This window comes from Pleurodeles waltl, chromosome 6, assembly GCF_031143425.1.
Source record: "Pleurodeles waltl isolate 20211129_DDA chromosome 6, aPleWal1.hap1.20221129, whole genome shotgun sequence".
NCBI classification, from domain to species: Eukaryota; Metazoa; Chordata; class Amphibia; order Caudata; family Salamandridae; genus Pleurodeles; species Pleurodeles waltl.
In genome coordinates, this window is record NC_090445.1 from 8,503,365 (window position 1) to 8,526,116 (window position 22,752).

The following is a 22,752-nucleotide window of genomic DNA, read 5'->3' on the forward strand; positions in this document are numbered from 1 at the left end:
GAGGACACCAGAGTCTGCCCGGGTGCCCCCCGGCCTTCCCACCACAGGTTACAGTGACCAGTGCGGGCGCCATCCCACTTCAATGGGAGGAACCAACCTTTGACTTCTGCTGGGGGGCTGGAGGGGTTGCCTTTAGATGTTCCCTTACCTGTGTTGCTGTTCACCAGCTGCAGCACCAGGGGGCGCCTCGTGACAATGCCGGATCCACGGGGCAGAAAGTCTCTGAAACGACACAGGAGGCCACCATTAACGCAACATCTGTTGTAAGACGACAAACCTATCATCCTCCTGATGGGACCTCACCCAACACAGGCAGCTGCATCGCGAAGGCTGTCAGGGGCTCAAGGTAATCACACATTTTGCTCTGCTGACCACCTTTGCAGAGAGGTGGCCGACTACAGTCGTGACTAACTCCTTTCCAGAGCACCAGGGCTCCGACTGACTCTACCCCAGCTGCACCCAACACATTTCAGAAATGGACACATTCGATTGGCCGTAAAAAGAATCCTTTATCTGCCTTGAAGAAAAGAAATAGAAGAGAAGAAAAGGGTGTATTGACTGATGCCCTCTTTCAGATGGATGGCAAAGCTCGGGCACTGATCACCACTCCCAGAGCCAAGACACCCTTTAGGGTACCACGGACTGTATATGTCATCATCCTGCCCCTCTCCCCCCCTTTCAGGGAACAGTGGAAAATCTTTCACTAAGAAAATGTGACTCGTCTTCCGAGGCCACTTCAAGGCGTCAATTGCCCCGTGGGTCACTGGTGACCTCGGGCCCCCCCGTCCTACAGCTGACGTCGCACTAAAGCCCCCGAGGTCAGCACCTGGCCAGGCAGAGCCTTGAAGGGTGACCCACCCGCTAGCAAGAGGGAAGGAGCTTCCAAGAAGAGGCCACCTCCTGATTACAGGTCCCCTCACCCGCCTCTGCAGACATGACACAGCGTGTGTACATGCTAAGGACCTACCGCCTCTGCAGACATGACATGGCGTGTGTACATGCTAAGGACCTGCCGCCTCTGCAGACATGACACGGCGTGTGTACATGCTAAGGACCTGCCGCCTCTGCAGACATGACACGGCGTGTGTACATGCTAAGGACCTGCCGCCTCTGCAGACATGACACGGCGTGTGTACATGCTAAGGACCTACCGCCTCGCGCATCCGACACACGCTTCACTCCCCCCCGTACGAACCCACGATAGGTCACTAGGTTACTAGGAATTAACTGGTTAGAGCAGCAGACCCTGAAGCAGAGATCTGGCTCAAGACCAGGGTTCAAGTCCTGCTTCGGCAGCTCTTGGGCTCAATTCCCCTTGACCAGATAATTCTCGCCTCGGTGCCTAATCTAATTCATGGGTCCCACTCTGCAACTCTGGGCAATAGCTTGCTTAATCTCCACAACGGCCCCAACAGTGCTTGGAGGCCTGGCTTCACCCTGGGGGTGCTCGGGAGTGGGCGCCTCACAGGGAAAAGCCAGGAGGGGTTCCATAGCGGTATGAGTACAGCGCCTTGAGACCCTAACGGGTGAGTAGTGCGCTATACAAGTGCTAATTTACACTTACATCTGAGTGTCGCCCCCTTAAACACGCTACAGATGAGTCACCTTTGCCAATTCCAGGACTGTTTTTCAAACTAAAACACTCAAATATCGACGAAGACTGTGTCAAATTTCGTTACTATCAATGTATCGAAAATCAATCAAAATTAAGTCTTTTATTTAATTTGGGATGAGGAATCCAAATGCCATCAAGGTGAACTGTAGACCAACTTATTCTGCGTCTGTGTGAAGCCCTTTGCGATGACTGCGGGCCCTGCTTTCGAGGGGACCGGCGGGGGATGTCAGAGCAATCTGCAGGGGGGTCTCCCCTCTTCCACGGTGCACCCCGAGCAGATCACATGCATTACTCGACGCCGGGCACCCCCGCGCCCTCCCTCCAGCCAAGCTGCTCCCACCCAGCTCAGGATGGGCTGCATGGGCCTCCTATGCTCTCTGTGGGGGGCATTCAAGGACCACCGACTTCTTCAGCCCTAAAGAGGGGGAACTGCTGCTTCTGGGAAATCTGCAAGGCCTGCTGGGAACGTCTTCTCTTGCGTCCTCCCCCAGCAGCTGAAGCCCAGGCCCTACAACACCTGGACTTCTAGCCGCCTCTAGATTCATCTGTATCTGGATAACAGATCACCGATCAGTGGCGAGGTCGTAGCTTTCTCATTGGGACATATTAACCAAGCCTGTTTTCACAGATTTTTATAGATATATACTGGCAGAAAGCCATTTATTTTCCATTCTGTATTCATTTTTAAAAGTAGCTAAAATGGTAATCAGGACTTTTCTGAGCAATTCTAAATACTGTCAGTCATGACTGTCAGGCCAATAACTGTGCGGATTGAAAGCTAAGTAGGTTAAAAATGAATACACTTTATAATGGTGCCTAAAGAGCAGTATATATGCATAAGATTGATGCTAAGTTTCATATTTTCTTAAGAGTTTATTGATTCCTCATCTACAGCTCTTAATATCGTTGAAAGTTAGCAGAGATTCAAATAGGAATGTACATTCAGTTAAATAAATACGGCAATATACTAATTTCAGCTTCATTTTTTCACAAAACCCAAAATAAATAAACTGATAAATACAAATAGAATTGGCAAAAAATAACTATAGATAAATACAGATGGAAATGTCAAAAAAATAAATACAATAAATCAGGGAGCCCTGGTATTAATCTAAAGACTCTCTAACTAACACCAGATCTGCTTTGAAGGGATCCAACGACAAAGAAGGATCAAGCCAAGATGATCACTACTGAACCCACTAAATCCCACGTCTGAGTGTCCGACAACCACCCAGACCTGGAAGGAGCCTTCCAGCAGCACCGGAGACCAGCGAGTGGTAACGAGTGGCGTGATCCAACATCATCCTTACTAAAGCCTCTCTGATTCCCAGCCCAGGTCCTACAAGTATTGAAGGGGCACCTTCTAAGTTCTTTCTCCTCTCGATATCTGACCCCCTCGTGGTACGTTTGCCTTTGGCCTTGTGCACCACTCAAGTGCTCATGTGCACACACGCCAGACACTCTCAGCGATAACTGCAATACTCTGCTCTGTAGCATCAATTTTAGAGCAAGAGATCAGATTCTCATGAGGTTTCTGATGGGGCGTCCCTTGAGCATCAGATAAATGTAGCCATCTGGTCCAAGGCTGCTAGGGGGTGTTCAGAAACACATACACTCATGAGTTTGTGCTGTGTATGAATTATACTACGTGATCAGTACTGGCCCTGGATATCATATACATTTGGAGGCCATTGGGTCCAGCAATGAGAGAACATCAATGTAATGAAGTCATAAACTATGAGCTGGCCTCTAAATTTGATTTCGGAGGAAAGGATACTTAATAGGCAAGTTTGTTATGGGTCTTGGAAATTTCCCTAAATGAATTGTGAAAAAGTTTCCCCAAAACACCATTTTCTGAGAACTTTAGCTATATATTTGTAATTGTATTTATATAGCGCTTACTACCCCGACAAGGCGTTGAAGCACTTTTTGACAAGTAGCACACCACTCCGGAACCCAAAAGGAATCAGTGCTGGATTAGTATAGGGAAATAGGAGTACAGTATTAGTATTATTATGAGTTAATTTGAGCAAAGGATTTGTTAGTTGGGTTGACTAGAGTAATGAAGGGACAGAGGAGGAAAGAATCCAGAGGTGTTAATTGGGAGTTTATAGTAATAGGATGAGGCTTGGGATGAGTAAAGGAGTGATGGAGGAGGGAAGAGTCTGTGGAAAGGGTTAGGGAGATCATAGTAGCAGGAGGGGTCTTGGACGAGTCCAAGGTGAGATAAATGAGGGAGAATTTAGTATGGTGTTTGGGAGATCATGGTAGTAAACGGAGGTTTGGGTGAGTTAGATGTGGTAGAAGAGGGGAAGAGCTTAGGCAGGGATAGTTTGGAGATGAAAGTAGTAGAATGGGTTTGGGATGAGTCAGAGTAGGGATGGAGGATAGATTGATTGTTAAGATTCGTAATATCTGAAGTTCGTAATATTTGAAGTTAATTCATAAGTGTACTTTTCTAACATTCGTTTATCCTTCCTCAATTTTCAAGCAAGATGCTTGCTGTTAAATGTCCTCCTGATTGCATTGTCCATCACAAAGACTAGTACATGGAAGAGATAACTGTTTACAGTTGCAATCCTGGGTACAAAATGTTTTAAATCCACACTTAACAAGTTCCTTGCAATGTTTTGAAGCATCAGGCAAAAGTGAGCACAGAGGTTCATATCCAGAATCTTCCCTCTGCCATATCCTCACTAAGCACCCCCCCCCCCCAACCCCCTCCCCAAGATGACCCGCTTGAAAAATAGCTCTCTTGCTGTGCTGTAAAAGAGCAGCCTCACTTGGTGGCACATTTTCTAGAGCGCAATTGTTTGGTCACCATCATTCTTCGACACTCATTAACATAATCTGTTTAAATGTTCTTATTGTATAATCTAATAATTACAAATTGCTGAAGCTGAATGAAATTATTATTTGAAATATCTGGCGGGCAATGAGAGAGCTCAATAAATGTTTCCGTGACGGCCTGAAACATGCAGATACTGTGTTGCAACCTGTAAATGCATGGAAAAATAAAACAACATCACAAACACTTTTGCTAAGTTTATTGGCATACTCATGGATGGGCAGTAGCCTTTAATGTTTCCCAACACCAAAATCTCTGACTGGTGGGATACCAAAGAAGCTGTGAGACTCACAAAGCTGCACTTCTCTTATCACTTACTGTGCTGTCATTTGAAATGTTACAACCTTCCATAATCATTCATATTAGATTTAGCATAGCTGTCCCTAACGTTTCTTGGCAATTTTGCTCAAAGTGTCCACTAAATCCATCTACTTCAAACTGAAACATTTCTTTTAAAGTAATAGCAGCTGCATTGGCCAGGCAGACACCATCCGGACGAGCATTTTGTTTACAGATACCGACTATTTTCTCCCACATCGTTTTTGCATATTAAAAGAATATCTCTACCTTTTGGTCTAGCTGTCTGTTCTGGTATGAACACAAGAATCCTTTCTTTTAATCATGTGCTGTGTACATATTTGTCTGCATTTTCTACACCTAATTCTGTCACAGAACGATCTATGAGTGATTTAATGTTAGATAAAGTAAATACTGGCAATACTTCAGAATTTTGAAGTATCTTCGAGATAGGTGAAACTGTAAACTAATACTGTGCTATAGATCGTCAATTTGTTGTCTTTGCTTTTTTTCTTTGTTCTGTATTTGCCAAAACTAAAGACATTTTTGTGGTGCTTAGCTCGCAATCATATCACCACCACTTAACTTGACGAGCACTTTTGAGTCACTTCATGCGACTGCAGCAGCTTGAACTCGATTACTCAATTCAAGTGTATGCACATTTAGAAGCTTTGCCCCGACTCAGTCACAGAAGAAATACGTATATTTCAATTCACCAACTATAAATGAAGCACGCACACACCTTGAAGTACTCTCTTGAAAACAATCTTGAACTAGTTTAGTTTTTTTCTTGTTTTATAATCTTGCAAGTTTGTTAAATTTGTTTCTACATGTTTTATGGGATTTTTCAGTGGTCATTTAACAGTTGTTCAACTACATCATGATTTTTTCACAATTGTGTCTCGATGTTTGGTGGAGGTCCTTTTATTTTGTCAAAAGCTAGCATATCGTCAAGCAAACGTTTGTACCCAATTCCTTTATCAGAACGTTTACTATTAGCTGGACACACTAAAACTTATGGTAAATCTTGTTGACACAATACACACAGATCCCAATCAATCTCAGTTTCAACATTTTGTGTACTAGACATGAACAGCTCAAGTCACCATGTGTATTTTTGATTCCAGTGAGACACAACAGTGGGTTTTTATGTGCAATGGACTAACCTATTACATGGGGTCCTGCCTTTGTTCTCTCAAATGTATGTCATCCCTTCGTAAATCACATATCATAGTTTTCATTAATCTGGAAGACTTTGAGCTGCAATGACAGAACCTGGCAGTGTATCTTCACACCCTGGTTTAGGGGTGCAGGGGGCCCGTATGAGATGCAATTTCCATTATATTAGCCTTTAAGAATGACAACCAAAACCAATTCAGCAATTTTGAAGTCAAGTCCTTGGTCAGGGGTTAAGAAAAATCACCTCCAAAGCTTTCGTAAAATATGGGTGAGGATCCATGAAGACCAAGAGTTTTTCTAAATGGTAAGGTAGGTCCAGGGTATAGAGGTGACCCTGCTGGAAGGTTTCAACTTGTTTCTTGCATGTGTACAAAACCTCACTAAACGTAAAAAAATAAAAATAAAATAAAAAAAAAAGCCACTCATTTATCAAAATGTCTATATTTGGCCCACCCATCTAAACTTTACAGTCTTCGAATATCGCTTCCGTTTGCTTTCATTTTAAGTTTCTAGGCTTCCAGGCGGTTTCCTTATTGCCTGGTTGAGTTTTAAAACTTGTACTCCCTTCATTCGGAGAGTAGGGTTTTTCCTGAAATATTCATACAGTTCTGTGCATACAGTTATCCAATGTGTGCTTCCTCTCGCACCACTTTGCTTCCAGCTGCATATCTTCCAGACTCCTCTATGCTTCCGAGTGATGTGTTTTGGGGATGACTAGGCCCCACCCTGCCCTCAATGACACCACCAAGTTACACTGTGTCTAAGGCCACTTTGAGATTAATACGCAATGATTCCCCTAATTTTACATTAGAGCAGTGGCTCTTTCAAATCAGTTGTTGGGTCTTCAAACCCATACTGGAAAATCAAGAGAGATGCCCCCACCCCCCCCAAACATGAACTGAATCTAGTTGAAGGTTCTGGTACTTTCTCTAGCAGATGAATTGGAAATGGGGATACCCCTCAAGAGATGGGGTTCATGTATCACAGATTAGAATCTGCTGCCCTGTTCCAGGTCATGTTGATACCTCAAAAAAACTAACAAATGTGGATCCTGAAGACAGAGTGAGGGGTCTGAGTCGGCATATTCTTAGTGATTGACCGATCTCCCCTAGGTTCAAACCTGGATACTTGGTTTTCTTTCTCCGCTCATTCCCTTCGTAGGGCCTGTTGCCCAAGGTTGCAACATGACAGAGACCCTTTGATTCTCTTAGATGTCTATGGGGATTTGGGGGGGTTTGGTTGCAGAATGGCCCTCTCCCACTGATTTTCAGGACAACCTGGTACATGGCTCAATTTAGGTCAATGGCAACCCTTTGCTTTTGTTCTTCTAATTCATCCAGCCCACACACTACACCCTTCCATACTGGGCCTCCAGTAGTCTCCTACCACCCACTGTTCGTCGTAGTGTCTCTCCTGCCTGGCTTTTTGGAACAGGCCTGCCTATGCCCCCTTCCCCAGTTTTTTCTTTGCCTGCTCTACTGGGTCAAATCTTACTGCTGCCTCATGTCACGTCACCCCCCCCCCCATTGCGAACAATACTTTTTCACTCCTTATAATTTTTCTAGCATTTTGTGACAGACTTCTTTGGTCACTTGTGCTTCTCACTACCACTCAGAGCATGAAACCCAGTCTCTTGGCTCTGCCACATTCAATCAAATTGATAAACTCTGATTTAAATAGCGCAGCTACTCACCCGTAAGGGTATTCAGGCGCTAGTGACTTGCTGGGATAATTCGAAGAGCAAGGTCTTGAGTCCCTTTCTAAATTCAGAGAGATAGGAAGATGTTTAGAGGTGAAGGTGATGGGAGAGGTCGTTCTAGGACTTGACGACAAGGTAGGAGAGCATAGCTATGGCAGATGCAGGGAGTGTGTGCGAGGGAGGTGGAGCAAAGGTGTCTGAAGGCTTTGTGGATGTTGAGACAGTGGTTGATGCATGCAGATTCTTGGTCGTGGAGGGCCTGGTAGGCTTGTGTCAACATCTTAAGTTTGAATGTTTTCTAGATCGGGAGACAGTGGAGGTTCCTGGGGTCTGGGGCGGGGCAGGGGGGGCTGATTTTGGGGGGTGGGGGGTGGATGTGGGTCCATTTGGTGAGGTCCAGGACAAGTGCAGCAGCTGAGTTCTGAATCGTTTGGAGTCTCTTCAGAAGTTGGGTGTTCATTCCTGCATAAAGTGCGTTGATGTAGTCGAGTTGGCTAGTAACTAAGACTTGAGTGATAGTTTTCCTAGTGCTGACGGGAATCCAGGATGAGCTGGGTTCTGGCTGCCTAGGATATGATGTTGAGGCAATGGGTTCGGATGATGTTGGCCAGGGGTATCATGTAAGTGTTGAACAGGGTGGGGCTGTGGGATGAACCTTGAGGGACGCCACAGATGGTGCTCTTGAGGTCCGGGATAAAGGGTGGTAGGCGGATTCTCTGGGTTCGGCCTGTGAGGAAGGATACAATCCACTTGAGGGCATCTCCCTGGATCCCGATATGGTGGAGTCTCTTGATGAGTGCGCATGTTGGGATACATTGTCGAATGCTGCTGAGCGGTCGAGGAGCTTCAGGGTTGCTGTTTTCCCCTAGTCAGAGAGGATTTGGATGTTGTTGGAGGCAGCAGTCAGGACGGTCTTGGTGATGTGCATGGTGCAGAAACTGGATTGGGAGGTTTCCAGCAGGTTGTTACTCTCCAAGTGTTCAGTGAGTTGACGGTTGATGGCCTTCGAGGACCTTGGCGAGGAAGGCCTTCCGGTTCCAATATGAGCATCCACTTGCACATGCCTGTTGTCCTCATAGTGCCCTTAGTATAAAGACTTCTGATAATCCCCACCACCCACTCATCACATAGGTCTCTACGATGCACTGCAATCCATCATCTGGTGAAGGAAGGATAGCAGGCCCATCACCCATTCCACTAGAGCTCGTGATTGCATGGTATGATCAGAAAAGTTGCAGGCCCATGTCAGAAGGAAAATTTCCTGAGACATTGCAGCTGAGTTTTAGACCACCATGGGACATCTAGTGATCTCCATCATCTGTCTGTTATGCTGATTCACTTTCCTGAGTGCTTCAACTAAGTACTTGTTCAGAGAAACTGTGAAAAAGAAAAGACATTTCCCATAAGCTGTGATAAAATGGTAGACAAACTTTAACTGGCGAAAACTACAATACAGACTTAGCCACAAGAAATTGAAACGGTAATAGTTTTTTTGGCATGATCTCTGGTTGATGGCTTCCCCAAATACCAGATGCAGCATATTTTCTGTTTGGGAGCAAAACAGGATCTGGTGAAACATATTTTGCCTCTTTCAAAATGTCAGTGCAAATAAGTACTAGGGAAGTGTCTCTATTGAGAGTGACCCGGGACTAATCCAGCTCACAGACTGGACACTGCGGTGTAGAATTCTGCTATTTAGGATTTCTACAGTTATATAAAGGTCCTCTCAAGATGATGTTCCCTAGTGATGGAAGGTTTTGCCAGGGAATTTGATGCAGATGACTAATTCTTATTTTCTGCATTGGGCTTGCTTCAATCTCCACATTTTGAAAACCCAGAAGATAGCTTGCTGTTAGATCTTGAATAACCAGCCTACAACGATTGGTCTGAAATTTCCTCTGCGTTTGTACATGGAGTACATGATCGTATCAAGATCTGTCTTGCATAACAACAAGTTAGATTAAATCAATAGAAGAAAGGATTGCAGGGCCATGTAGTCTTTCCCCAGCCTCCACAAGTTCATGTTTTAAGATTTCAGAGACCATGTTTTTTGTTTTTTTTAAGTTCATCCTTGCCAGCATTGCAACCAGTCAGAGAAGCTGAAGGGCTGAGTTGAAGTGTTGCAGGGACACTCCCATCAGAATGTTCTCACTACATATATCACTTGAAGGATTGAAGAGATGCAGTGACAGACACAACTGGTCACAACTGTTAGCATGGTTGGTCCTGCAGAAACTTCAAGTACAGGCATGATCTGGGTCTGAAGACAGCCTGAGAGGCCTTCCACCCACGAAGAGAGACTTTCTATTGAAGGCAGAACTGGCAGGGTTCGGTTCATCTCTAGCAGAATCAATCAGGATTTATAAAGTGCAGCGAATCACGAGTGAGGGTCTCAAGGCGCTGGAGTTGCTGGCTGCTTCGTGGTGCTCTGTTCATTTGAACATCCATGTCTCGAGTCTTTTTGAGAATTCCCGGTACCACATGACATTTCTGTGGTGCAGGGGAAGGTCATTCCAGGCTTTGGCACCAGGTGAGAGAAGGAGAATCTTCCGTGTTAGATTGGCAGATAGAGGGTGTCTGCCAGGAATAGGGAGGTAAATCGCAGGTGCCTGATCAGTTGGTGGAAGGTCATTCATTCATTGATGTATGCTGGTCCTTTATTGTGCAGGGCTTTGCATACCTGAGTCAACATCTTGAACTGACATCTCTTCTGGATCGGGAACCAGTGTAGGTTCTTGAGATGCGGGGTGATGGGAGTCCATCTGGGGAGGTCAAGGATGAGTCCTGCTGCTGAGTTTTGTACTGTCTGTAGTCTCTTCAGGAAGCATGCAGTGATTCCTAAATAGAGTGTTGCCATAGTCCAGATTGCTGGGCATGAGGGCTTGAGTGGCAGGTCCCTCTGGTATTGATTGGGAGCCACCGCAGGAAAACCTTTGCATTCTTCTGTCCTGGCGCGGGTGCTGATTTGGTGAGATTAACAGGGTGCTCCTGGTTCTGAACGATGCTGTTTGTTTCTGGAAAACCTTTTTGGACATAATTCTTTTTGGATAGTTTCCCTATTCCTTTGCACTTGGTATGTGAAATGTGCACCTTGAGGACCAGCTGCACACATTCAGTTTCTAGAAAATCTGATGCATTTCCCTTTCCTCACCCACATATTTTTTGGTTTTACATGCAGTATTTACTTGTATTCTGGTTTTAGGAGAGCAACTAAAAATGCTGGTGGTGCCCACGAATATTTTACAAAATATTTCGCTAGTCAGATGACAGTCAAAAGAGCAGAGAGAAAGGTTCCCACCATCACAGAGCAGAAGGAACCCCCCTCGGACGGTCATTGCACATGGATTCTGGGGCTCTGGACTGGCGAGGGGACCTTAAAGGAACGCAGAAGCGTTTCCTCAATGGCCTCATAACTAGTACTGTAGGGTTTGGGGGCCAGGTTGTTATCATCCAGAAAAAGTGGTCCGAATGTTTATTTAACACGAGATGTTACGGTGGGAAGGGTCTGTGTGTGTTGGGGTGAGGTGGTGGGGGCACTGGGATTATATGCGTCGGCGTCTTGGAGCGGAGAGGCCTCTGGAGAAGGGGGTCCTGAAGGACCCTTGTTATGTCACGTGTATCTGTATAGCGCACAGCTCACGCGGGAGGCTATCCAGGCGCTGACACTCTGGCGGGTGGGAGGCCTCAGCCTCTCTGAGGCTGAAATGAACGAACAAAATGGGCCCCTAGTAGGGTAGGTGTGCCCTCCAGCAGGTGCCTAGAAGCTTCTAAGAAGCAGTAACTGCAGAGCTGAACGAGAACAGGACACCGGACCTACTGCCACACCCAGTGATCACGCGGGGGGTCCGCACCCTGTGCTTCCTGGATCAGCCCTGGTGCAGCCGTCACACACACACAGGGAGCGGTTGGGAGGAGGGGGGGGGGGGGGGGGGGGGGGGAGATGGGACTATGTAAAGCAAGCCCAGTATTTGCGCCCAGGAGCAGCCCCCGCGCTGCAGTCACTCCGACCCATGGAGCTGCTTAATTATTCATAGCAGACCGGGCAGGTGAGCGCCACGCAAACCGCACTCTGCTCCACTGCAGGAATAGGCATGGCATCGCCGGAGGCCAAGGAGTCCAGAGAGAGAGCCAAAGCAAGGGGTCCCAGAGAGAGCCAGGGGTCACAGAGAGAGCCAGGGGTCTCAAATATCCCCAAAAGAACCAGATGACACAGAGACCCACCCGATGGTGGCACTCACTGCAGGAACTGAGCAACCTGTGCCACTCACTGCAGGCACTGAGCAACCTGATGGTGGCACTGAACCAGCCGATGGTGGCAATCTCTGCAGGTACTGAACCAGCCGATGGTGGCACTCACTGCAGGCACTCAACATTCTGATGGTGGCACTCCATGCAGGCATGGAATGACCAGATGGGGGCCCTCCCTACAGGTACTGAACAGCTTGATGGTGGGGTTCCCTGCAGGCCTAACCCACCCGATGGTGACACTCACTGCAAGAACTGAGTGACCTGAGAGTGGCACTCCCTGCAGGCACTGAGCAACATGTGGCAATCACTGCAGGCATTGAGTGACCTGATGCTGGCACTCCCTGCAGGCACTGAGCAACCCGTGGCAATCACTGCAGGCACTGAGCGACCTGATGCTGGCACTCCTGGCAGGCACTGAGCAACCTTATAGTGGCACTCCCTGTAGCCACTGACCAACCTGATGGTGATTGTCCTTGCTGCCACTAAACCACCTGGTGGTGGCACTCTGTAGGCACTGAACCACCTGATGGGACTCTCTGCAGGCACTGAACCACCTGATGGTACACTCTGCTGGAACTGAACCACCTGCTAGCGGCACTCCTTGCAGGCACTGAACGACTTTATGGTGGAACTGCCTGCAGGCACTGATCGACCTGATGGTGGAAATCCCCGCAGGCACTGAACCATCTGATGGCGAATGTCCCTGCTGGCACTGACCACCTGATGATCGGCCCCCCTGTAGGCACTGAACCACCTGATAGTGGCAATCCCTACAGGCACTGAACCAACGGATGGTGGCACTCTCTGCAGGTATTGATCCACCTGACGGTGGTATACTCTGCTGGAACTGAACCACCTAATAGTGGTAGTCCCTGCAGGCACTGAGCAACCCAATGTGCGATGTCTCTGCAGGCACTGAACCACCTGATCATGGCACTCCCAGCTGGCGCTGAACCACCTAATTGTGGCACCCCCTGTAGACACTCAATCACCCAATGGTGACACTCGATGCAGGCACTGAGCTACCTGACAGTAGTACTCCCTATAGACACTGAAGGACCTGACCATGGTACTCAATGCAGACACAAAGACCTGACGGTGGCACTCATTGCAGGCAGTGAATGAACCGATGGTGGAACTCCCTGCAGGCAGTGAACAACTTGATGACGGTACTCTCCTTCAGGTACTGAACAACTTGATCGGGGCACACTCTGCATGTATGGAATTACGAGCTAATGGCAGTCAGTGCTACACAACATAATGATGTTGCCCCCTGTACGTACTGACCTGATGGTGGCACTCCTTGCAGATACTGAACCACCAAATGGCCCTCCCTCAATGTATGGGGTAACAAGATGGTGGGCCTCACTGCAGTTAGTGAACGACCTCATTGTGGCCCTCCCTGCAGGGATGGAATGACCAGATGGTGGCCCATCCTGCAGGCACTGAGCACTCGGATGATGGAGCTCCCTTCAGATACTGAACAACCTGACGGTTAGACTGAAGTCAAGAAGATCCACATCGAGGCACCCTCCGGGTTAGATACATTCCCAGTTGTCAACACACTCTACCATAGTTATTCCTACAGGCTGTGTTGAGTGTGTGAAAAGCCAGTACAGGCTGAAAGTGGTGAAAGGAGGTGTGGAATGTGATCAGAAGGATCTTGTTTGGCACGAGAATTACTTGATTCTCCAGTACCTCGGAACAGGGCCAGGTTACATTGTAAACCATTCCCAAGGTGACTTATCTGGGCAGAGCTTCCAGCTGATAAGATTGGGTGGTATTCCCACACTTTGGAAACCCAGATGTAGGAAAGATAACCCACTCATGATTAGCACAGCAGTATTCCACACAGGGATTCTGCTCCACTCAGCAAGTAACCAGAACCTTAAAGGCCAATAATATGTTTAACAGCCACCAACCTGTCTTCTGATCAGACAGAAGCCAGGGTTTTGAATATCAGCTCCTTGCTATCTGAGACCAGGTTTGGGCATCCAAACTGATCTCACTAGACAGCGCAGAAGGAAAAGAGAAGTACAGACTTAAAGGTTCACTTAAGAAAAGAAAGCAGCTGGTTAAGTGAAACGTCCACTGTAAAAATAGTGATAAGTCTGCTGAACAGGATATGGACAATAGAGGCCTGGACAATGCAGAAGAAATGACATCTGTTTGCCAGACTCCTCTCAAAGAAGTAACCATGCAAGCATTTTCGTCCTTAAGATCTGAAGAACTCAGGGAAAAATATATATATGAGAATTGGCTTTGAAGCAAGCTCCTGCGTAGTACTGAAATCAAGCAGGGTAAGACAGACTCTGGGCTCACAGGCACAATACCATCTAAAGACAGAAGCTAAGCGTGATATAAAACTTTATTTTAGATTAGCTACAATATCAAGGTAGGATATTGCCTTGTGATTCCACTATGAACAGAGTTGAAACCTAACAATTCTTGTAGAATAATTTAAGATTATAGAAATCTGAATACATATATATGAATGTGCTGTACAAAATGCTCACAGTACTGGATTAGTGACTAATCTAGTAAGGAAAAATATAAAATAACCATAGACATTCGATTTTTTTTTGGTCCGAATATAGTGCCTGATCCCAGTGTCTACCCACTTTTTAATTTTGCTGTTTTTAACACACAAATACAGAACTTCAACGGGGGCATAAGGCTTTGCCGGTCGAATTACTGAAATCATCTGAGAAGATCCCAAGACACTATCATACATGAATGATATACATATTGCAGATTACAACTGACTGAACAACTAGTTAGAGTAGACATGATACTGACACTTAACCATCATAGGGGTAAAATCAAGTTAAAGAAACAACGTAAAAAAAAGTGTATCTTAATGTGATTTATTGAGATACTAGGTATCGAGTGAGGTTAAAGAATTAGCACCTTACTTCCTACAGAAGTGTGCTACTGTACAATAGAAGTTACAAACATGATGGGGTTTCTTAACTTTGACACAGCGTATTTGCCACATTTATATTAAGCAAGTTAAGCCACCATTATATGAATTAATCACTCCTACATCTGAAAAGAACTGGACAAACGTACACACAGCTATCGTTCATGGACTACAATCAGACATATTAGCGACTAAATATTTACAGAACAGAGACAACAAAACAAACCTAGTAAAGAGGGTTGTACCGAATACTTCAGGTTACACATATGTAGTGTACAATAAGGCACAGACAACTCCCACAGCATAAAGGTCACATACACTGAAGGAACGTCCTCTACACAGAGGAAACATATGATTATAGTTGATCCAATACTTACATTGTTCTATACATTTGTTGGATGCAGTAGGCTGCTTATTTAAATGCCACTGATGTAAAATTTGAATATGACCTTACACTTTGCAAACAGTAATTTTTTAAATATACAAAAAAGTATTCCACAGACTCAACCTTTTTCACATACATGAGTATAAGAGCATGTTCAATATGGACGGCTTTGCACAGCCTGCGGTTGGCACTAAGCAGAAGTATACCACAGCTTGAAAATTTTTGAAGATATCAACTTCAACGTGCTCCGCACACACACTATAGCTCTGGGTAATTTAACTTCACAGAGTGCAGAAAAACATGCCCATTACTTGCTCTACAGAAAACTGATTTGTCCATTCCCAAAATAATTGTGTTAGAATCAGCATTTGTGTGCAAGGCTACAATGTAAATTTACCACATTGGCTTAAAACAGATTCAGAGATTCAAAAAGGGGGATTCTACAAGACAAAGTGCCTCTAGTCCCTATGCAGCACACCATGACCCATAAGAATGAAGGAATTCACCCTATCTGGAACTTGTAATACAGCGGACGGGATATCAGTCATGTTTGGGACAGAGTAATCCCCTCCGCCAAGGTCGTAATCAGGCCCTATATTCTTAAGGTTTTCATATCTTGTGTAGGAGATAAGAAGATTTCTAATGAGTAAGCTAGATTAGTTCTAATTAAAGCAGCTCAAGATGGAAAAGCTTCAGATCATGCTGGCATCAGAGCTACCAATTCTGGTAGCCATACTTACCAAAGTTTTCTAACATATTTTGAGCAACAGTGCAGTATTTGTCAACAAATAGAACGCTTGACTATTCTAAGACCAACACAGCCTCCCTCCCAAAATCTGCAATAAATTATTTGGGGATAATTTTCCTGAACCATATCAGGCTACTCCCGAGTGTTAATATAAACATATACTGGCTGTGCTCTACTCCTGTTTTAAATTCCTATAGTTTACCCTTAAAAGACCGCCACTGCTTGAGCAGTTATAAAAGACCTGTAGTGCGTAGTAACAATGGGAGCTGTTCATACCTTTCATTCCCCGCTAAGGCATTCATAGATGCTATATCTGGCCTGGAAGTACAACTGCTATACTCTCACCCCTTCGCACTACTGCAATGAGGGTTTGTTATGAACCACCAACCGAGCCAACATCAATGGAAACTAGACCACTGTAAGAACTTGTGTTATATGAATATTACTCTGTAACAGATTGAAAGAAGAGAAATAATCATGCCTTCTCCCAATAATCACTGCTACAGATTGCTTGTTGCTTGCTTTTGGTTCACTGACAGACACCTTTTTCCACCTTAGTCCTGCATCTGGATGGCTACTAGAGTCATATCCAATCTAATGTTGATTATAATTTTGCTTTTGATACATGGGAACTATGTTCCTCATAAAACAGTGCCAATTCCTGCAGTTCAGGAACTGCAACTGCATTCTTCTGTTCACAGAGCAGAACAGGATTATCATGCTGTGTACATAAATGCACACCCTGTGCTGGATGGTGGCATTTGGGAGAAAGTTCCATCTAAATCAAACAGAGTTAGAGAACACACAAACAGTACTTAAAACAAGCTTTGACCGATAGAGTATTTATACAAGACTGACCTGGCTGCATAGCCTTTACGGGGTTTAGGGAGCACTAAACAATTTGCCTAGAGGAGTATTTGGTGGCCACACCCCACACAAACCCCTCTTTGGAGTTCCAATGTGTATGCCTGATCCTGATGTCCTTGGAAATGCAGCGGAGTTGAAGAGACCTAATGCAGTTCCCCGATTCAATGTATTAAAATATATTATAACATCAAAAGTTCTGATTCTGCCACCAATAAGATAACCTTACTAAAGCTGCTGATGGGTGGCTCCTCAAAGTGAGAAAGCTAGTTCTGTAAAGAATTCCTGACATGCAAGTCTTCGAAACATCTTACTGACCACCTGTAGGAGGCTGGCCCGGCTTATAGTGGGTACCTGATGGTACTTACACCTTGTGTCAGGTCCGATTATTAGTAGATTAGTAGTGTTCTAGCATCTTAGGCTGATAAAGGTAGCTATTGCAGAGCAGCTTAGGCTGAACTAGGAGACATGCAAAGCTCCTACTATACCACTTATATCATAGTACTATATCATAAGAATCACAATACTCTGTCACTAAAATAAAGTACCTTTATTTTTAGTAACACTATGTGCCAAAAATATCTCAGAAGATATACTCCCTTAGGAGGTAAGTAAAATCCACAAAATATACACACAAACCAAAATCAGGTAAGTAAACAGTTGGAAAAGTAGTGCAAACACTGTAGATTACAATAGGATGCAATAGGCCTAGGGGCAACACAAACCATATACTAAGAAAGTGGAATACGAACCACGAATGGACACCAGGCCTAGTGTATTGTATAGAGGGTCACTTGGAGTGTAACAAAACACTAAGGGTGTCCAAGATACCCCACCCCAAGACCCTGAAAAATAGGAGTAAAGTGACCCTACTTCCCCAGAAACACACTAAAGTCGTGATAGGAGATCCTGCAAAGGCAACAACTGACTGCAAAGCACTGAAGACTGATTCCTGGACCTGCGGACCTGTAAAGGAAGGTGTCCAAGAGTCACAAAAGTGTCCAGGGGGGGCAGGAGCCCACTATACCCTGGATGAAGGTGCAAAAGGGCTGCCTCTGGGTGGAAGAAGCTGAAGATTCTGCAACAACAGAAGATGCCAGGAACTTCTCCTTTGCACAGAAGATGTCCCACGGCGTGCTGGTGGATGCAGAGTTGTTTCCACGCAGAAAGACCGCAAACAAGCCTTGCTAGCTGCAAGAGTCGCAGTTAAAGAAAATGGGTGCTGTCTGGGCCCAGGAAGGACCAGGAGGTCGCCCCTCGGAGAAGGAGACAGAGGGGGCGCTCAGCAGCACAGAGAGCCCACGCAGAAGCAGGTAGCACCCGCAGAAGCACTTGAACAGGTGTTCAAGAAATCTGAGCACAGCGGTAGTCTCAACCCTACAAAGGAGGGTACCACGAAGCCGGTGGTCAACTCAGCAAGTTGAGCAATGCCAGACGGAGTGCTGGGGACCTGGGCTAAGCTGTGCACGAAGGATTCCTTGCAAAAGTGCACAGAAGCCCTAGCAGCTGCAGATCACGCAGTACACAGGATTACTGTCTGGCGTGGGGAGACAAGGACTTACCTCTGCCAAATTTGGACAGATGGACCACTGGACTGTCAGGGTCACTTGGATCCAGCACCTGTGTTCCAGGGACCATGCTCGTCGAGATGAGAGGGGACCCAGAGGACCGGTGATACAGAAGTTTGGTGCCTGCGTTAGCAGGTGGAAGATTCCGTCAACCCACAGGAGATTTCTTCTTGGCTTCCAGTGCAGGGTGAAGGCAGACAGCCCTCAGAGCATGCACCACCAGGACACAGTTGAGAAAGCCGGCAGGATTAGGTGCTTCAATGTTGCTGGTAGTCGTCTCGCTACTTTGTTGCGGTTTTGCAGGCGTCCTGGAGAAGTCAGCGGTCGATCCTTGGCAGAAGTCGAAGAGAGAGATGCAGAGGAACTCTGGTGAGCTCTTGCATTCGTTATCTGAAGAGAAACCCACAGGAGAGACCCTAAATAGCCCTCAGAGGAGGATTGGCCACCTAATCAGGTAAGCACCTATCAGGAGGGGTCTCTGACATCACTTGCTGGCACTGGCCACTCAGAGGCCTCCATTGTGCCCTCACACCTCTGCATTCAAGATGGCCGAGGTCTGGGACACACTGGAGGAGCTCTGGGCACCACCCACCCCTGGGGTGGTGATGGACAGCGGAGTGGTCACTCCCTTTTCCTTTGTCCAGTTTCACGCCAGATCAGGGGCTGGGGGATCCCTGAACCGGTGTAGACTGGTTTATGCAAGGAGGGCACCATCTGTGCCCTTCAAAGCATATCCAGAGGCTGGGGGAGGCTACTCCTCCCCAACCCTTAACACCTATTTCCAAAGGGAGGGGGTGTAACACCCTCTCTCAGAGGATATCCTTTGTTCTGCTGCCCAGACCCCAGGAGGGCAGAAGCAAGTCTGTGGGTTGGCAGCAGCAGTAGCTGCAGTGAAAACCCCAGAGAGCTAGTTTGGCAGTACCCGGGGATGCATGGGATTGGCACCCCAATACAAGATTTGGCATGGGGGGACAATTCCATGATCTTAGACATGTTACATGGCCATGTTCGGAGTTACCATTGTGAAGCTACATATAGGTATTGACCTATATGTAGTGCATGCGTGTAATGGTGTCCCTGCACTCACAAAGTCTGGGGAAATTGCCCTGAACAATGTGGGGGCACCTTGGCTAGTGCCAGGGTGCCCTCACACTTAGTAACTTTGCACCTAACCTTCACTAGGTGAGGGTTAGACACATAGGTGACTTATAAGTTACTTAAGTGCAGTGTAAAATGGCTGTGAAATAACCTGGACGTTTTTTCACTCAGGTTGCAGTGGCAGTCCTGTGTAATATTGGTCTGAGCTCCCTATGGGTTGGCAAAAGAAGTGCTGCAGCCCATAAGGATCTCCTGGAACCCCAATACCCTGGGTACTTAGGTACCATATACTAGGGAATTGCAAGGGTGTTCCAGTGTGCCAATCAGAATTGGTGAAAATGGTCACTAGCCTGCAGTGACAATTTTAAAAGCAGAGAAGCAGAAGCACAGAGGTTCCGGTTAGCAGAGCCTCAGTGACACAGTTAGGCACCACACAGGGAACACATATAGGCCACAAACTATGAGCACTGGGGTCCTGGCTAGCAGGGCCCCAGTGACACATATCAAACACACTGACAACTAGGGTTTCCACTATGAGCACTGGGGTCCTGGCTAGCAGGATCTCAGTGACACAGTAAAAACACCCTGACATATACTCACAAACAGGCCAAAAGTGGGGGTAACAAGGCTAGAAAGAGGCTACCTTCCTACACCACCTGTTCCCATTCATGGGGAGAAGGCACTTGGACAGTAATCTTGCTACCACTTCCTCGAGGAATGAAGAACAGGAAGGTGTAAACTGATCACATTAAAAAGCATTATGTGGCTGATTCTCTTCAGCAGACGCACGTCAACACCAATCTGCCTCCTGGGTAGACATCTTCTCCCTACTGTGCAAGAACTAACCCCAAAAAGAACACAGGCACACTGAAAGCGGCCACATTCCCATACTGATGGCCCTGTTGTGTCTTAAACTTTACCCCAAGTACCAGTTTCAACAAGTAAACCTGATGCTGCAATATTGATAACAGCAACTACTGCAATGATGGTTTACTATGAACCACTAACTGAGCCAACATGAACAGAAACTATACCACTGCAAGAAGTTGTGTTATATGAACATTACCCTGTAATAGATTTTGAAATAAGAGAAATAATCATGCCTTCGCCAGTTAATCAACACTACAGATTGCTTGTTGTTTGCTTTTGGTTCTGTGACAGACACCTTTCTCCACCTTAGTCCTGCATCTGGATGGCTGCTGGAGCCATATCCATGCTAACAAGACTAAAATGTTGATGATAATTTTACCTTTGGTACATGGGAACTATGTTCCCTATAAAAAAACAGTGCCATTTCCTGCAGTTCAGGAATTGCAACCGCATTCTTCTTTTCACAGAGCACAACAGGATTATCATGCTGAGTACATAAATGCATACCCTGTGCTGGATGTGGCATTTGGAAGAAAGTTAGGTTTTAAAATATCATAAGTCCTGGCCTTTTTGTAAATTCATGGAACATAAACACTGTCAAACAGCTACTGGTTGATTATATTCCTATTCCTCCTTTGACAATCAAGATCCCTATTTAAATGCTGAAAAGAATCAGGAACCGTTTTGTTTCCATCATTTTGGACACCATTAAATTCAGAGGTCCAACAGCCCTGAGAAATATATAATTACACCTAGAGGCAGCATTGTGGAGTCCCGCCCATAAATATTCCTAAAAGTTTCTAAAATATTGTTTACTTTTTGTTTTTGAGGCAACTCACAAGAACAAAAGGGGTGGTCACACTGATCTTCAGAAACGTTCATCTGAGTACTGAGTCCTACACCGCAGATACAGAAGGTAGATGGGACACATCAACTCCAAGGAGTGATGAAACTAAAATCCATGTTGTTAATATATACGGCCCAAATAATGACAACTGCGACTTCTGGAACATGATCTCAGGAAAATTAAATCAATTGACAAATAATGATCTCATAATAGTTGCGGGTGATTTTAACCTTCCCCTAACTGTCACGATAGACAGACAATCCAGCTGTCATTACCGCCCACCGAAAGCACATAAAATCCTAAAGCACATTTGTTTGAAATACGATCTTAAAGACACATGGACACTTCAGCACTCTGACGGGAGGGACTGCACCTTTTATTCTCACCCACACGATTCGTACACAAGAATAGATTATATCCTCATCTCGGGCTCCCATACTCACCTCATAGATCAAACAAATATTTCACCAATATTGATTTCTGACCACGCATGCATTAACACACTAATAGCTGGATCAAATCCGAGAAACCGGACTAAAAGATGGCGATTCAACAACAAGATTTTAAAAGACCAAGAGAATATAAAACGAACTGAGTGGACCATTGCTGACTTTTGTACAAATAATTCTGCCTCGGATGTGCATATTCAAAAATTCTGGGATGCTCTTAAAGCTACCATAAGGGGAACTTTGATAGAACTTAAAACTAGACTCAATAAAGCAAAGAACAAAGCCCTTTTGGAGATAGAACGTGAAATTGGCCTCTTAGAAGCCTCTCATATCAAAACACTAGACAAACAGATCCTCAATAACCTCACCACTAAGAAATATGAATACAACAGAATACTCAGCGAACATGCAGGCGTGTGGATTAATAAATTTAAAGACCTTAAACTATGTGAATCCAACAAAGCAGGGAAAAGAAAATTAGTTACTTACCTGTAACTGCAGTTCTCCAGTATTGGTATCTTTCATAGATTCACATGCTTGAATCATCCCCGTCGTCGAGGTGGGAGCCTCACGGTAAACTTAAATATATAAAAAGCAGTAAGTCAGTAAAAGTAAAACCAGTAGGCCCTAGTAGGCCTCCTAGGGTATTTTACAGTCTATCCACTTTGTTTTGTGAAAAGACCCAAACTTGAGTATCAACCAATCAGGATTCAGCCCCTCCCAAACACTCCCAACAGAGGCTGAATTCCCTCAGATTTTCTAGTAGGAGTGTGAAGTTTAATATCTGTATAATAGGGGAGCCTCTGAGGGGAGGAGGGTGGGTCGCATGTGAATCTATTAAAGATACCAATACTGGAGAACTGCAGTTACAGGTAAGTAACTAATTTTCTTCTCCAGTATTGGATCTTTCATAGATTCACATGCTTGAATCAGAGTAACGAGCAGTAATGTTTTCTTACTTACTGAATTACATTGACTGTAATTCCATCGTAATTCTATACGTGATGTGATGCACATTAGTTCAGTTTAAATATGCACTTACATATAATTATATTTATATTCATAGACATCCGAATATAAGAGCAATAAAAGGTGTGTGGCAAGAAATCCTGAC

At 45.4% G+C, this 22,752-nt stretch overlaps 1 protein-coding gene across 6 annotated transcripts in view; it reads right to left on the reverse strand.

The window, feature by feature from the left end:
* Positions 1–22,752, reverse strand: part of DNM1 (dynamin 1) — a 714,309-nt gene that overhangs the window by 509,919 nt on the left and 181,638 nt on the right. For all 6 annotated transcript variants that reach the window (XM_069236983.1, XM_069236985.1, XM_069236981.1 and 3 more), the window contains exon 2: positions 149–222. In XM_069236983.1, coding sequence (XP_069093084.1) covers positions 149–222 — 74 coding nt within the window. The remainder of the gene's footprint in view (positions 1–148; positions 223–22,752) is intronic.